Source organism: Chelon labrosus, assembly GCF_963514085.1.
Source record: "Chelon labrosus genome assembly, chromosome: 6".
Taxonomy (NCBI): Eukaryota; Metazoa; Chordata; class Actinopteri; order Mugiliformes; family Mugilidae; genus Chelon; species Chelon labrosus.
Genome location: NC_140342.1, coordinates 16263170 through 16278381, shown reverse-complemented (window position 1 = coordinate 16278381; position 15212 = coordinate 16263170). Strand labels below are relative to the sequence as shown.

The 15212-nt window shown below is 38.2% G+C and overlaps 1 protein-coding gene across 1 annotated transcript in view; it reads left to right on the top strand.

The window, feature by feature from the left end:
- Nucleotides 1-5725: 5725 nt before the first annotated feature.
- st18 (ST18 C2H2C-type zinc finger transcription factor) overlaps nt 5726-15212 on the top strand; it is a 39881-nt gene continuing 30394 nt past the window's right edge. The window contains exons 1-2 of the mRNA XM_084546179.1: nt 5726-6120; nt 7120-7294. Of these exons, the coding sequence (XP_084402305.1) occupies nt 6067-6120; nt 7120-7294 (229 nt within the window). The 5' untranslated portion in view covers nt 5726-6066. The remainder of the gene's footprint in view (nt 6121-7119; nt 7295-15212) is intronic.

Sequence of the window (15212 nt, the reverse complement as noted above, 5' to 3'; positions counted from 1 at the left end):
ATAGGGCTATCACAGATAAAAAAAAAAAAATCATCTTGCAACTCTCAAATGGACATTAAGTAAATTAAATGTTCTTTTTGTCTGTTTGTGGTTGCTTTGAAATGTGTTTGCTGTCTGCTGAACCCCTCAGAATAACAGCGTACTCACTTATTCACGTTACATTTTCATGCACAAGCCGTGACCCTTCATTTCTCACTGTCACAAATGATGGAAAAAAAAGTTCAAAAGTCACACACACCTATTAGATTGCGCAAAAGCAGAGATTCATCGCGAATACACTTTGGTAATTGTAAAAGCACAGGTATGTATTAATGCTGCTTTCAAATGCCATCAGCTGAAATTCAAAGACACGTTATCACAGCTTTTCTTCGCGTGTCAACACATGCCGGAGCCACTAAATTAAGGTTTAGACGAGCAAATGTGAAATATCAAAACGATGTCAAAAGACGCCTCACAAAGAATGTCTTACGTTGTAAGATCTCGCCCTTTGTCGCTGATACATTCTGTGTACCAAGATAATACACAAGTTGTGTTTGATTTTCCAATATCTCCGACACTGTACGAGATAGATGGTGCAGCAAATAAACAAGCATTATTTGCGGAGTAAATATATGCATGAACTTGAAATGATGGATAAATGAAAATAAATAGGAGAGCCTTAACACAACATTTATATTTTTGAAATCTAAATGGGAACGAGTGTGTTGAAGAAGAGCCAAGAGGCATTAAGGCTGAAACTGCAAACCAAGGAGTAAATCGACTTAATGCCATCACATTTCCACCCTATTCATGCCTAAGAAAAGGGTTAGGGAAAGAGATTAGGTTATATATCTGCTGTCAGGGACTGAAGAGACCAAGTAGAGAACTTCACCTAAACAGAATGATGATCAAACAGACATGCTTTAACAGACATGCTTCATAATCTCATCCGTTATTGTCCCCCTCTCTGCCTTGACTACAGGTTCAGTGGAAAATCTTAGACAGGGGCAGATTAAATGTGTGATGAAATGTCTGAGAAATATGTGAGAATGCGCAATACAAGGATGGTTGATTTTCTACCCACATGACGAACATAATCACTATTAGTAACACATATCCACATAAATATGATAATTCAAAATTTAAACACGTTTATTGGGTTCATATTGGAAATCACAACCATCTGATGGCATAGTTTTATGGATAATTACCGCCATAGAGATAATGCAGCATATGAAAGAAAAGCTTTGAGGCTTCTCCACTCACTGGGAGGAGAGTGCGTAGGTTTAGTTGTGCATCTGAGCAGCACCCAAAAGGCAAATGTGTGGAAAGTTTTGTGACAAGCATCCAGGCGTGTGGTTAACAAGATTGCATCTGGTGAGCAGAAAGTGTAGGATATAGCTTAACTACGTATTTAAAGGGGAAATTATTTTCACATTAAGTTCAATGCCATCAGTAATCCTTCCAAATATAGAAGGAACTATTTCATTTTCAGCGGGAAAATAATTATTCAAATACCCTATAGTGCAAATCCCCTTAATTTAGTGCATGACACAGTTTTTGATTTCCTACCACAGAACAAAGCGGAAAAGAATCCAGTAAACACTGAAATCTGTTGTCTTATTTTGGTAATCTGGCTGCTTACTGACAAGTAAATAATCAATACAAATAGTTCTGAAGTGTCTGAAAATAGACAGGCGATTTAAACTGTAACTAACAGCCATGCATTTTCCAGCTGCAGTGCAGTGTTGAGGAAATGACACCAGCTTTGATGGGCTGTATAGCTTTTGAGATGAGCCTCTTTATGCCGCTTGCAGTTCCATTATGGCTTTGTTCGAAAGCTTGTTTACCTGCTGATAACATACACTGGTGGATTCAGGAGCACCGATCCAAAATCTGCTGCCAAAGTCACTCAAGTCTCATTGTACTGCAGGAGGGGAAGAATGAAATGTTTATGCGGAGGGGAATGCAAATGCTAAATGTGAAATCAAACTATGGGACCAATAAGGGATCAGAATAACTTTGCCAGGTTTTATTTTTAGCCCAGTTGCAATGCTAGCTTTGTGGAACACTCTTCACTTTAGCCTCTGTGCATCTGTGTGCTTAGGTTTTACTCAGTGGAAAAATGCTGTTCCAATTGAACAAAAACGTTAAAACTGTGGGTTATTATTTTTCCAAATAGGCTGCAGTGAACATAATCTGACGCCACCGTGCTACACATGACTCTGATTAGACTGAAATGTCCTATCTGACTGAAGACAGCCTGAATAGGAGGCTGTTTGTCTGTGATAATGCTAAATATCAAATAACCAGCAGATCAAAAACTGCTCATCAAATCTCATCGTTGTACATCACTTGAATAATTTTGGATTTCACTGTTAGAAAAGCTATGGTCTCAGGTCAAAGGAATAGCCCCTCGGTTTGCATATTAAAGCGGATTTGCTAGACCTCTGTTAGCCATGCATCCCCATGCAGGCAGGTCTCCAGGGGGCCAGCAGGGCCCCACAGACGGGCAACTAGGGGGCCAGGTGACCCTGTCTCTGAGGTTAGCAGGAAACACTAAAGAGGGATGGGCAGGGAGCTGAGGAGCCACTGAGTGCGAGTGTGCAAGGCTGGTGATGGCAGCTGTCAATGGTTTGGAAGGAGAAGCAGACAGATTGTGCGTTCTGTTGGTGCAGCCAGTTCGCCACCTGGCAGGCTTTTCCTTGTTAGAACTTCTTGCTGTTTCTGTTCTCATCAGAGAAATGTTTTTCCTCTTATCCTCTATGTTCCTCTATGGGGAAGTTAAATTTGTCAGAGTGTTTAAAGATGTTTAATGAAATGCAATTGTTTAAAATATGCCCTGTGCATTGTGCAGGGTTGCCGCCACTCATGTTTGTGATCAAATGCAGTCAGAAAGCTACACTTATTAATGCAAACCTTGCTTTGTGTGATGAGCTCCATAATTAAAATAAATTAAATTTACTACATGCAGGAATAGTAAATGCCTTTTTAGTCTTGACCTTATGCCTTATTATTTAACTGTTTTTTAAGAATATGTTTTACAGGGTAGGATTTGCTTTGAAAAAAAAATAATCTGTAACTTTCAAATCCCATCATAGCCATAAATACTGCTCCGTGTTGTTCAGTTGTTTAGAGGAAAAATGCAAACGGAAACCATGAACAGCTTAAAAGTACATTTAAAAATCAAATTTGGCAGTCAGTCCTTGTTCCAACAGGATTAAAAAAAAAGTCTTTCATTTGATATAAATATATGCAAAGAGAGTGGTGTGGTGATCTGGGTGCCAGAGGTGGCGCTTTACTCTGGATATTCTGGCTTGGGCCTGTAAGGGACATAAATTAACATGAATTAACACATGCATGCAATAAGAAAATAATTAATTCAAGTTATCAGTCACCTCTTCCATTCCAGGAATCTGATTGACAAGATAAAGTAATGTGCAAACTGCTTTTCAAAGCTAACAGCCTGGAGCACCCCTCCTATTAGTTAGTCATTCCCTCAGTATCACACCCGGAATCTGTCATTTCACAATTTTCTCCTATAATGCATATGTGCCGCTCTCACCACTCCACTACAGCAACTGCCATCTAACAAGTTGACACAGAGAATGATACAATTCACGTCCAGTATTCAGTTCCATATACAGCAAGCATCTGAGGCAGACGGGTCAAGAATATGGTACATTCTGTTCTCTCTCAAAATTGCTTTTCCAGGACTCTAGAGGAGCTAGATAAAGCTCCCATGATATCCCTGAAACACCTAAGAGGTTTTGTGGATTTAAACCCCTCATCAGGTGTAAACATAGTTGATAGTAATGAAATTATGCAATATTTCCATTCTGAACATTTGTGTCTAATTTTTATAAATCCTAATGTGATTCTTGATAGCCATTTGAGTACTCATTTAACAATTATATCCTAAAGGTAGACAACACGTACTCACTTAGCACATAAAACACTAAGGCCTTAGCAGTAAATGTACAGCCTTCACATACAGCATATAGCTATGTATAATTCACAGTAAGATAAGATAAGATAATATAAGATAAGATAAGATAAGACATGTTTATTGATCCCACGTATGGGAAATTAACTTGTCACAGTAGCACAGAATTTGTCAAAAATATATACAAAACAGTGATGACTTAAAAATTATCAGGGGAGACACGGCCTCGATGCCATGAACATGAAAGATGAATTATTTAAAACAGTTACTTTCATAAATATATATGTTTTAAAAGTGCTGTTTTAATTGCTGACATAGAGGCAGTATGATTAACTTTATCTTGTCCACTGTGCACAGTACCAAAAAAAGTTTGCCAAGCTAGTGCAATACGATAGGTCCATTACTGGAAATCCACAACAAAAGAAAGAGCAGCAACACATTTTTATTAAAAATGCAGAGTTTCTACTCACTTGACAGACCACAAAATGTTTAGCAGCTTTATATAAAAAGGTCGACTAAACAATCTTAAATTTTTAGCATGTCTGCTTCATTAGCCTGTTAGCAGTGACGCCAAAAACATAAATAAGAACCCCCCGAGAATACAAATATATTTTGTAACAGTTGCAACATTCTCACAAAATGAATAAATAACTATCATAAAATTAAAATGTTATAATTTGAAAAACATCATCTGAGTCTGTTAACATTGTCTGCTATGTTAGCTGGTGATTCATGATACCAACAGTTTAAAACTGTTTAATTTGGCATTCGTCATGCTTCAGTTAACCAGTCTGGTATGATTTAGTTATTTCAATTATTAAACTGACAAAGCTCATTTCAAGTTAAAGCAAACTAGTTCATTCGGCTAATTAACGCTAGCTACACTGCTAAACTAGTTAGCGCCAGACTTTTTTATCCTGTTATTTGCCACCTTGTAACTTGACCGTTTTGATAAGGCCAGAGTTTTCAGCAATGGAGGAAGTGAATGGTAAGTTAATAAATAGTACTTTATATATATATATATATCTGGGGAAAATGGTGAACTTCCCAATCGCGTCTTATCCTTCTGCCTTTGCATTTCCTACATTGCTACCCAGCCGCTAGCTTGCAGTTAGCCGCTAGCTTGCAGTTGGCTTGCTGTTAGCCGCTAGCTTGCTGTTAGCAGCTAGCTTGCTCTTAGCCGCTAGCTTGCTGTTGGCTTCTAGCTGCCAAGAACAAGCTCCGTTTGAATGTACCAAGTATTAAATCATGATAAATACGTTTCTTTGACATTGACTGTCAATGAAACATTTAACTTTTTACTTTGATAAAACGTTTAATTGTCTCTGTTGTGTCAAGTTCTTTACAGTTTAAGTGGCTAGTTAATTTTGTTAGCTATAGGTGCTATGCTTACAAACGATCTAAACCTTACTAAAAGCCTCAAAGTAGGCTATAAGGCTAGCTATCAGACACATACATTTATTTATTTTTATTTGTTTGGATTAGGCTTTGACTGACATGCAAGCAGCATTTAAATACTGTAGCTGACTGAGGTAGAAGTGATTTTTCTAATTTTACATACTGTTAGGTGGCTTATTTTACTGCATAACACTTCAGTGTATTTTAAACCACCCATTATGTTTTCACAGGTTTTTAAAAGTAGCTAATACCTGCAGCTGTTATGACAGTGGGCCAAATGCACTACTCTTTAGGCAATATCATTGTGCTATTAAATTAGTTTGAAGAAATATTTGTTTGATACATTTGCCAACACGTTTATGAGGTGTGACCAAGCAGGCTTAGGTAGAGGAAGCTATAAAACCAAAAAGCACACTTGTCCGATTTAGGGATAAATAAAAGGAAAAAAAAAAAATGCCCCAGAGAAGGACAGTGTGCACAAAAGTAGTTCTGTTGCCTGTGAGTGTGGTGTCAGCCGGTCCCAGTCCCTGCAGCCCTCACCGTGCACTGTGCAGGCCTGATGGGAAACTGACTGCAGCTCAGGACATGGCCTCGTTTGTTCACGGTCCCCCCTCTCTGAAAAGAGTTATGCTGTCTGTTTTGAATGGACAGCGTTTTTCTTTGTGTGCTCGATCAAAACAGAGGGCAAAGTTAGTCAGCAAGTTGCATAGCTTCTGCATTCTGATTCTTCAAGCCTCTTTTGTATGAAGTTTAGCACAATGTTTTACACTGTGTTTGACCTGAATGGCGTGCTGGAGGTAGGAGCATTTTTCCAAACTACAAAATAGAAAAGGGTAGAACGTCATTATTTGCAATCAGATATTATTCATTCATGTTTCTGTGGTAGTAAGTAAATGATCGTATGGGGTTAAAAACCTCGGCTGTAATACAGAAAATGACAGAGTGCGGTGTTGCTGAAATATTTATATGCTTTTATCTGATCTATTTCCTAACCACAAGGTATTTGCCTGTGAATCCCTGGCACTTTTGATATTACCTGAAGGCAAATGGTATATAGATTTATACAAGTTATTTACAACAACAGCCAAGCCATTCCTCTGGAAACTAGGCTGCAGATCAAAGGATTGTTTTGATCTCTACTTAGCATATTTGTTTAACCTAGCCAGTGATTCTGAAAAGTGCACAAGCTTTTCGGTGATATGCAGAGCACCCTTTATCCGTCTTTTTCTTCTGTTAGCTCTGGATTTAAGTACTTTCTGTATTTAGGAGACAACTGGATTTGCCAGCTTTTGAAATTTAGTTGCCCACTGCTAGCAGACTTGGCACTCAGAAATAGATAACTAGGTATGTTCCACTGCTAATCCTGATCGGCCTTGTAATAGTATTTGCGGACTGTACAGCACTCAATTAGGGCATAATGTGCTATTTTTATTTCCTTTAAGTTGGATTAAATGTGAAAACATGTTTGTTTTTTCTCAGTTTCCATCTACCGTTCACTGTGCTGGTACTTTGCAAAGTATTGTTTTATACGCGTTCAATCAGTACCACTCTCTCCACACAGGATTGCAAAATGTCAGGAGGAAAACAATGTCCAAGCGCTCTCTAAAAAAAGATGCCAGGGCAATCAGGAAATTTTCTGGAATGCTTAAGAGAATGCATATGCACACAATGCCCTAATTCTCTCTTACTTTGGGTTTGGGAAAGATGAGCCCAGGTTTATTGAGAGCCAAAAAAGGGGGCAGATGGCTCACAAGAGGGATAAACCTGGGAAGTCATGCTGTAAATGTGTTTTACAGAAAACAATGAAAGGAGCGGACAAAGCGATTGTGGCAAAGTCCTTTGGAAAATGGAAAAGCAGCTCTCTAAGGTCCAGGACCATGGAGAAGCCGGATGAGCCGTCCGAGGAGAGTAAGGAGGAGAGCCTTTCCAACTGCACCTGTGAAGCCCCCCAACTCGGCAAGAAACCAGTTGGTAAAAGTACCTTATTTTCTTATTTCAATTCCATTCATACAACTGTGCCTCTCAGCTTATTCTGTTTCTTGTGGCAATTTTAATTATTACTGCGGTGACTTGTATTTTTTTTTTTGTTTTTTTTTCATTTGACTCTCTGGCCTGCCATATCCGGTGAACAAACAAACCACATTGTTGGGCAGGAGAATTCCTTTTGAGGGAAAGTGTGTCTCCGATGATACAGTGTTGCCAGAAAAAGACAAAGCAAAAAATAGCAAACACAAAAACAGTCACAGGTGCATGGGAAAAAGAGAGAACCGAGTGAATGGTCACTGCGGTCCCCAGGAGGTCTTTCAGTGTTAGCCAGTGCGGTGGGTGGACTTCTGACAAGGACGTTGGTTAGCAGCCAGGTGGAGTGTGTAACTGAGAATGCTCCTGTTTATTCTTTTCACATGCTAATGTGGCTCCTATGTGACTTTTATGCGGCAAAACTTTTTCTTGGAGTTAACATTTTTGTTGTTTCAATACCTGCTCTTGTATCACAGTGGTGGACTGATTCAAAGGCGCCACGCTCTTTTATATAAGTTTGGGCCTGTGCCAGGGATAGAGATACATGCACCGTGCTGTACATAAAGACAGAAAAACACAGGGATTTAACATTTTAAGCAGAAACAGGCTCAAACATTTGGCTTTTAAATAACATATTGTCATTATTCCTGTTAAAAAAAATATGTTTACCTTTAAAGTATATTAATTGATATCACTCTGGATTCCTGCAGGAGGTATTTCAGTGTTTATACAAAAAATGGTATTGAATCTATGTTTCTGATTATTTTATTTCTTGTAGCATTTTCTCTTATCTTATTTGTAGAATATTGTCTTCCATATAAGGTTGATTCCAATATCTGATAGCATTATATCCTTCCAAAAACTCTGAAATCAGGCTTCTGACATGCTCTAATGAAAGACTACACGAGGACCCGAGTTCTGAGCAAATGCACCCCTATGTGGTCAAAATAAGAACAGTGGGGTGTTTGGATGAAGCACACATACCTTGCCGTCTTTTTTGTGTCATTGTCTCCCTTTACAACAATGCTATATGGTAAAATGCACTATTGCAGTAAACATAGTATAAATATATGTTTTGTAGTGTTTTTTGAGCAGGCCTAATGTCTAATTCAGGAGCACAAAAAGGCAACGTGGCCTCACACTATGGGCCTTTCCATACCTTGTATTGTACAGTCTGTAAATAGCTTCAAAGGCACTGCATCTGCCATCTGCACTTCTAGGAACTCTTCTGCATAACCATTAAAACAAGCTGTCTCAGAGGACATCATTCGTATTTCAGCCTCAACCCTGAATTACTGTGTGTTCATTATAATTATAAGGGAGGAGTGTTGCCAGGCTAGCCTGCAGAATGCCAGGTGCACACTTTCATAATCTACCATTTTAAACAACTCAGAGCATTAACAACAGTATCTACATGCTATTCAGCCATTAGTTCTCTTTGGCTTTCATGCACAAACTCACATCAGTCATCTGAGCATTTTGTATGCTGCCTCAGACATACAGGAAGAAAAGTGCAATACTTTGTAGTGTTCCATTTTCCTAAGCCTGCTTAGGTTATGTGACTGAGCCATGCTGCTGTGTGAAATTTTATCCCGATACTGGCACTGTATCCCTGTGAGGGAGTCTTGTAAAATAGGTTTACTTAGCGCCTTTGCTGGCATTTTCCGAAGATAGCAAATGCACACACAGTGTCCGTGATCGGATTAACTGTTCAACAAAATGATGTAACTCTTTGTATTTCTTGTGTGGCATAGGTTTCTCTGCTTAAGTTTAGTGGTCATCCAAGAAGAGAATGGAAGCACTTGAAATCCAGTCAAAGCATTATAATCCATATATTATAAATATAAAACATGACAGCCTTGCTTAATCATTCTTTGTCGCATAAATGTGATATATGAGTCCCTGTGCGAATCATTCACCCTAAAAATTAACTAGATTTTTTTCAGATATTGCCTCAACAACAATCCTTAATTAACATAAATTCTAATTTGTAAGGCATTTAATTTTGAACTTTGCCTGGTGTTCCTCTGTCGTGTCGAGGCACAGGATTTAAATTGCATGTGATAAGTGTGAAAGATTTTTTTTAAGCATCCAATACAGTATAAAGTGAGCTATGCCAAGTACATAGAGAACATGAATTTGCACCTAAGGACATATAGCTATACATCCAGAGTCACAAGGTGTGTCAAGACAAAATGTTAATTACACAATTTATGACAGAAATCAGCTGAAATATCTCCATGGATCTCGCTTATTTACATTTTAATTACTACTATTACTTATTCTTATTTTTTGGATGTGACCATAGCAAGCCCAATTCCTCCCCTACACTAGAAAGAAGCAAAATGACTGTTTTCCACTGGAGGTTTAGATGCTTGTTTATCACTTTTAAATACCATCATCTTTGCTGAAATCCCCTCTCAAAAGAACCTTTCACTTGCTGGAATAAATTCAAATTAAAATTTAAATCCCTCTTTGCATTTCTTCAGCCTTTTTTAAAATAGCTGCCTCCTTTTAGAAAGCTGTTTATGTAGTGATCTGTTCATAATCCAGTTTGTTTCTCAACAGCGAAAAACACAGAAATCGTATTATCACTATCTTGGAGAGATGATGCGAGAAATCAGGAAGTATAAATGTCTGGATCTGGGGAAGTTTTCAAAGTTGTAAAGCTGAGGAATATGGCAAAAGCCTTTCAAATTTGACTTGCAAATATGCAGAAATATAAAGTATATTGTGCTGTGAAATCTCAAACACATTTCACCAACCTTTTGCAAAGCTAATGTGAGGATAGACAATATGTGCTCATTCAACAAATACTCAACATTTTGGCATGTTACTGACAACATGTAGATGGTACTTCTCATATAGTCGGCTCATGAGAAACGGTGACATGTGTGACATACTGCTATTGAAGTGAGAACTAGAAGATTAACCGTGGCACAGTAGCTGACAAGTCATGTGGATCTCTGCAAACAGCTCTTTCTAATCTTAAGAAGTGCTCACCTTCCAATATACTGAGAAAAACAATGTCTAATCAAAAATGCAACAAATATAAACAGAAACAGCAGACATTTACATGCAATGCCTTTTGATAACAATCCATTTCAGATTTAAAATGACGCAGAAGAGGCCATAGGGAAATTTAATTTGCTCAAGCTAGATTGGATTTATTGTTTGGAAACAAATTATAATTGTGTCTCCAGAAAGTTAACCAAGATCTAAACAAAAGGAAATCAATGACCCACCCCCATTAATCACTCAAAGCCAGCTACTTGTGCTGTAGAAACTTACTTCATAATCAATTTCTTTGTTTTGCTCAAAGGCCATTTGCATTTTAGTTCATGTCAGCAAGCTTCCTGTATCTGGCGCAATCAAATATCGCAAGCCATCCACATTAATGGAGTTTTTTCTATTTATTCAAGTGCATATCTCTGAATACTCAAGATGATTTTAGCTTATTATGCATACGGCCTGACAAATATTTTGTTGGGTGGTAGACTTAACTTTTCTGATGCCTCTTGTGCTTCCAGTGTCATAGAAAAATGTTTTGGTTTTTTTGCGGGGCATCATCAAACACATTCTTCTTTTATTTTTAATGACTGACATGCAATATCTGATCCTTAGGATATTGCAATTTAGCACCCTAGGACTTCTGAGACCAGACAGAATTGCCTCCTGTTAGTTGTGTCTAGACATACTATTACTGCCACCAAGGTCATTATCAAAGCACACATTATACACACCTGTTACCATTGTTTAGATGCTCGTTTTTGGCTGAACATTCGAGGAGCTCCTATCTCTCCATTTATAGGCGTGTCTGCTTTATTGTCTGCCTGCCTGAGTAGAAAAGATGTGCAGGGACCCCCAGAGACATCTAGATCTGGACCTAACCTCTCAATGACACAACAAAGTCAGTCCACGTCCTATAAAAAGGCAGACATCGGCTGACCAGTCAAGCATTGATTTGTTAAATGTAAGCAATCAGTTGCTGTCAGTGGAGGGCAGAACAGTTGTGACTGCTACCACTGATTTCAGAAATTTAGATCTGCAAGGTATAAACATAAATATGAAATGTAACCACACGTGTAATGTTTCAGGAATTACCAGTGAATGTTTCTTGCTTTTGTTCCCTTTATAATTATATCTATTTATTTCTGCATAAAAATGACTTAAAACATCAATTAATGTTTACACAAGTCATGAAAGTAGACAATGAGAACCCAATCAAACCAATTAAACAGAAATAGTATACCTGTGCATTTATTTATTCAAGAATATTAATCATTTCTATATATCTTTGAGTTGTGCAAATGTAAGTGAACCGTTGTTTTCAGCATCTGGTGTCACCCCCTTGTTCAGCAATAGCAGCAACTAAACATTTCCGGTAACTGCTGATCAGTCGTCTACAGTTACTTGGAAGACTTTAAGTCCATTCTTCAGTACAGAGCCGCTTCAGTTCTGAGATGTTGGTGGGTTTCCTCATATGAACGGCTTGCTCCAAGTCCTTCCACAACATTTCTCTTGGATTAAGGTCAGGACTTTGACTTGGCCAGTCAAGAACATTAATCTTGTTCTTCTTTAACCATTCTTTTCAGAATGACTTGTGTGCTTGTGCTTGTTGTCTCTCTACATGACCCAGTTTCTCTTAAGCTTCAGCTGATGGACTGATGTCCTGACATTTTCTTTTAGAATTTATTGACACAATTCAGAATTCATTGGCCCTCCTGGCCCAGATGCAGCAAAACAGGCCCAAACAAGGCCATGTTTCACAGACAGGATGAGGTTCTGATGCTGTAGTACAGTGATTTTTCATCTCTCATTTAAACTAAATAATTCCACTTTGCTCCGGTATGTCCAAAAACAATTTCCCAATAGTCTTCTGGCTAGTCCACATGATGTTTAGCAAACTGCAGACAGGCAGAAATGTTCTTTTTGGAGAGCAGTGGCTTTGTCCTTGCCACACACCGTGACTGTTCCGTGTTTTCCTGATGGTGGGTTTGAGAACATTAACATTAGCCAATGTGAGAGAGGCCTTTAGTTGCTGAGAAGTGACCCTGGGTTCCTTTGTGACCTCTATTAAGTGTCTTGCTTTTGGAGTGATCTTTGTTGGTGGACCACTCCTGTGGAGGGTAACAGTCGTCTTAAATCTCCTCCATGTGGATTTGTGGATTCCAGACTCTTAAGAGATGATTTTGTAACCTTTTCCAGCCGGATGATCAACAACAGCTATTTTTCTGAGGTCCTACAAGAGCTCATTTTGTCCATGCCATCATACACTTCTACAAACATGTGTTGTGAAGACCAGACTGTGACAAATCCCTGATTTTTTAAACAAAACAGGGCACTGAAAGACACCTGAGTCTCATTACATTGATTGGAAACACTTCTGAACAGATGGACTCTAATTTGGCCTTGAAATTAACTTGTAATCCGAGGGGTGCACTTACTTTTGCACCTCACATATATGTAAAATTGACTTATTTTCTTGAGTAAACAAGACTACTTTCAAGAAATCTCTTTATGTTTTGAGCCATTTTTATGCAGAAATGTAGAGAATTCTGACATTTAAGTTTGTCTTGACTAGGGCAGATGGTTTCATTTGAGGGCAGAAAATGAAATAGTAATTTATTGATAACTAATAGATTCTACTTTTCATTAGAAATGATAAGATAAATAATACAGACCCACAGTGGTTGTTGATTATTCAAGTTAATCATATTAATCATCGCAGTGATTAGTGTTCACACTAGTACACACAATGTGCAGACTTACCGACAAAACTTGAGTTTGGTCCCTGTTATATTTTGTACAAAGGGTATTTTGACAGTTAATCACAGTTAATCACGGTCTCATTTCAGGACAGTAGCGGTAGTAGAAGCAGCAGTAGTAGTGGTAGTAGTGTGGCCGTGACTGATACTCTCATTCAAGCCAGACATTGGCTGATATAAGTCAATTTCGTGCTTAGATTTTAGCAATCATACACTCTCATTTGAGGCTAGTAAATATAGAAAACAAATAATATCCACTAATGCATGATGCTTTTCATTTTTACGGATGGATAATTTAGGTGACCAGCCATATAAACAATAATGAAATTTAACCCTGTTCTGTGTTGTCTTAGAGAAGACATATTTCCAGACATTCAACATAAAACCTTGGTCATCTTTCTGGTCTTTTAAAGCTGGATCTTTGGCACACTTTTGGCCATAAAATACCACTTGAGTATATTATATCCAATGAGAGGGGAGATGTTTGGCCAACAAACTCAAATATAACCACAGCCCTAGTTCCAGAGGCGTCAGTTCAAGGCAAGATAGAAAGCATCCTATATTTGTCCATAAAACATATCAAATGTTATTGAAGTGCCTTCAAAGGACACTGAATAAACATATTGTTAGGTTGCCCACGGTCACACACACAAATCACCCCAAAGGGGATTGCTGGGAAGTAATCTAATCATTTCTTTAAACTGAAACACAGTGACATGCAGTGTAGATAATGATCCCCATGAAAAATGTACTGTATTTTCAAAAGAATATTCCCTGTCTGTTGACATTACCATAAAGATAGTTCTACATCCTGGAGCCATATCAACAACATGTACTTGTGTTTGGTTCCTCGTATTTGCATATGCAAATAATTTTTTTAAATTTTAATTCAGTCCTTTTATGTGACTTTGTGTGATGAACAAGCGGCATCAAGTGGTTGCACAATGAGGGTTCAGCACCACCAAGAAGAAGCGTTTTTGTGTCATTTTAGACCAAGCTTAAAGCATTATGGCTGAAATTAACCACAGTTTAATATGGATTTTTACACGTCTATCACATTCAATGGCACAGTGAATATGCATTGTTGTTTGGATGTACGGGCTGCCATGCGAAATTAGTCATGTTGCTTTGTTGAAATTACGGGGCGGGGTGTTGAGTGAGGGGGTTTGTTGAAGTTATACTGCTGACATTTTGATCCTGCAGTGCATTAGAAGAATTCAGTTAAACATATTTGTGTAGGTTTCACGGGAGGAAGGTATAGTGCTCAAAACAACAGGGTGCTGTGACACCTCACTTTGCTTACATAATTTGCAGCAGAATGCAAAAAGCTTTTAGACACAGATGTGACCCATTGTAATACCTTTCTAAATGCAATCAAACACTTTCTACAAATATGAGCAGGACTTTTTAAATGTGAACCTTGTTTGACATGTAATTTTGTCCAACCCACTCCTCTTTCATTTCTCCATCAGCTCTCTCCAGTTATGCCCACATTTTCAGTAGATGAAATAGCTTGACAAAACACTAGTTTATGTTGTGTGTCGGCTCCGACTGAGTCCTCTTTTTTTTTTTTTTTTTTTTTTTAGATTTGAACAGATGTTAGGGCCAAAAGAAAATGTTACATTGTGTAATGGTGTAGTCTTCAATATGTTGCTTTCTCTCACAATTTGTCAAGATTGCTTAGCATGAGTTGATTCCTTTTGTGTTTTCCTCAAACAACTGATGTCTAGTCCAGGACATGAAATAATCATCCCTAGAACAAGCTTGTGGTGCTGCCACTGCGAGATTGTCTGCATCAGCACACACAGAACATGTTATTGGATAAGATGCTTAGATAGATGATTCTTTACTTTTATATGTTTGCACGATTATCGGGGCACAAATGGTGGAAAGAGGCTAAAAGAGAGCATGTCTGCTCTCTTTGTATGTCTCTTTCACAGTGTACCATGAATTGGCTCTTGAAGACAGTTAGAAATTAGACTTTCAAATGAGGCATTAAACAAGGTGATGATCAACTGCCAAACCTTAAGTAATGATATTCTCCATCCTCAAGTCCCCAGCCTTGCATAACCAAATGCACAAATCACAGAAAAAAGAACTGA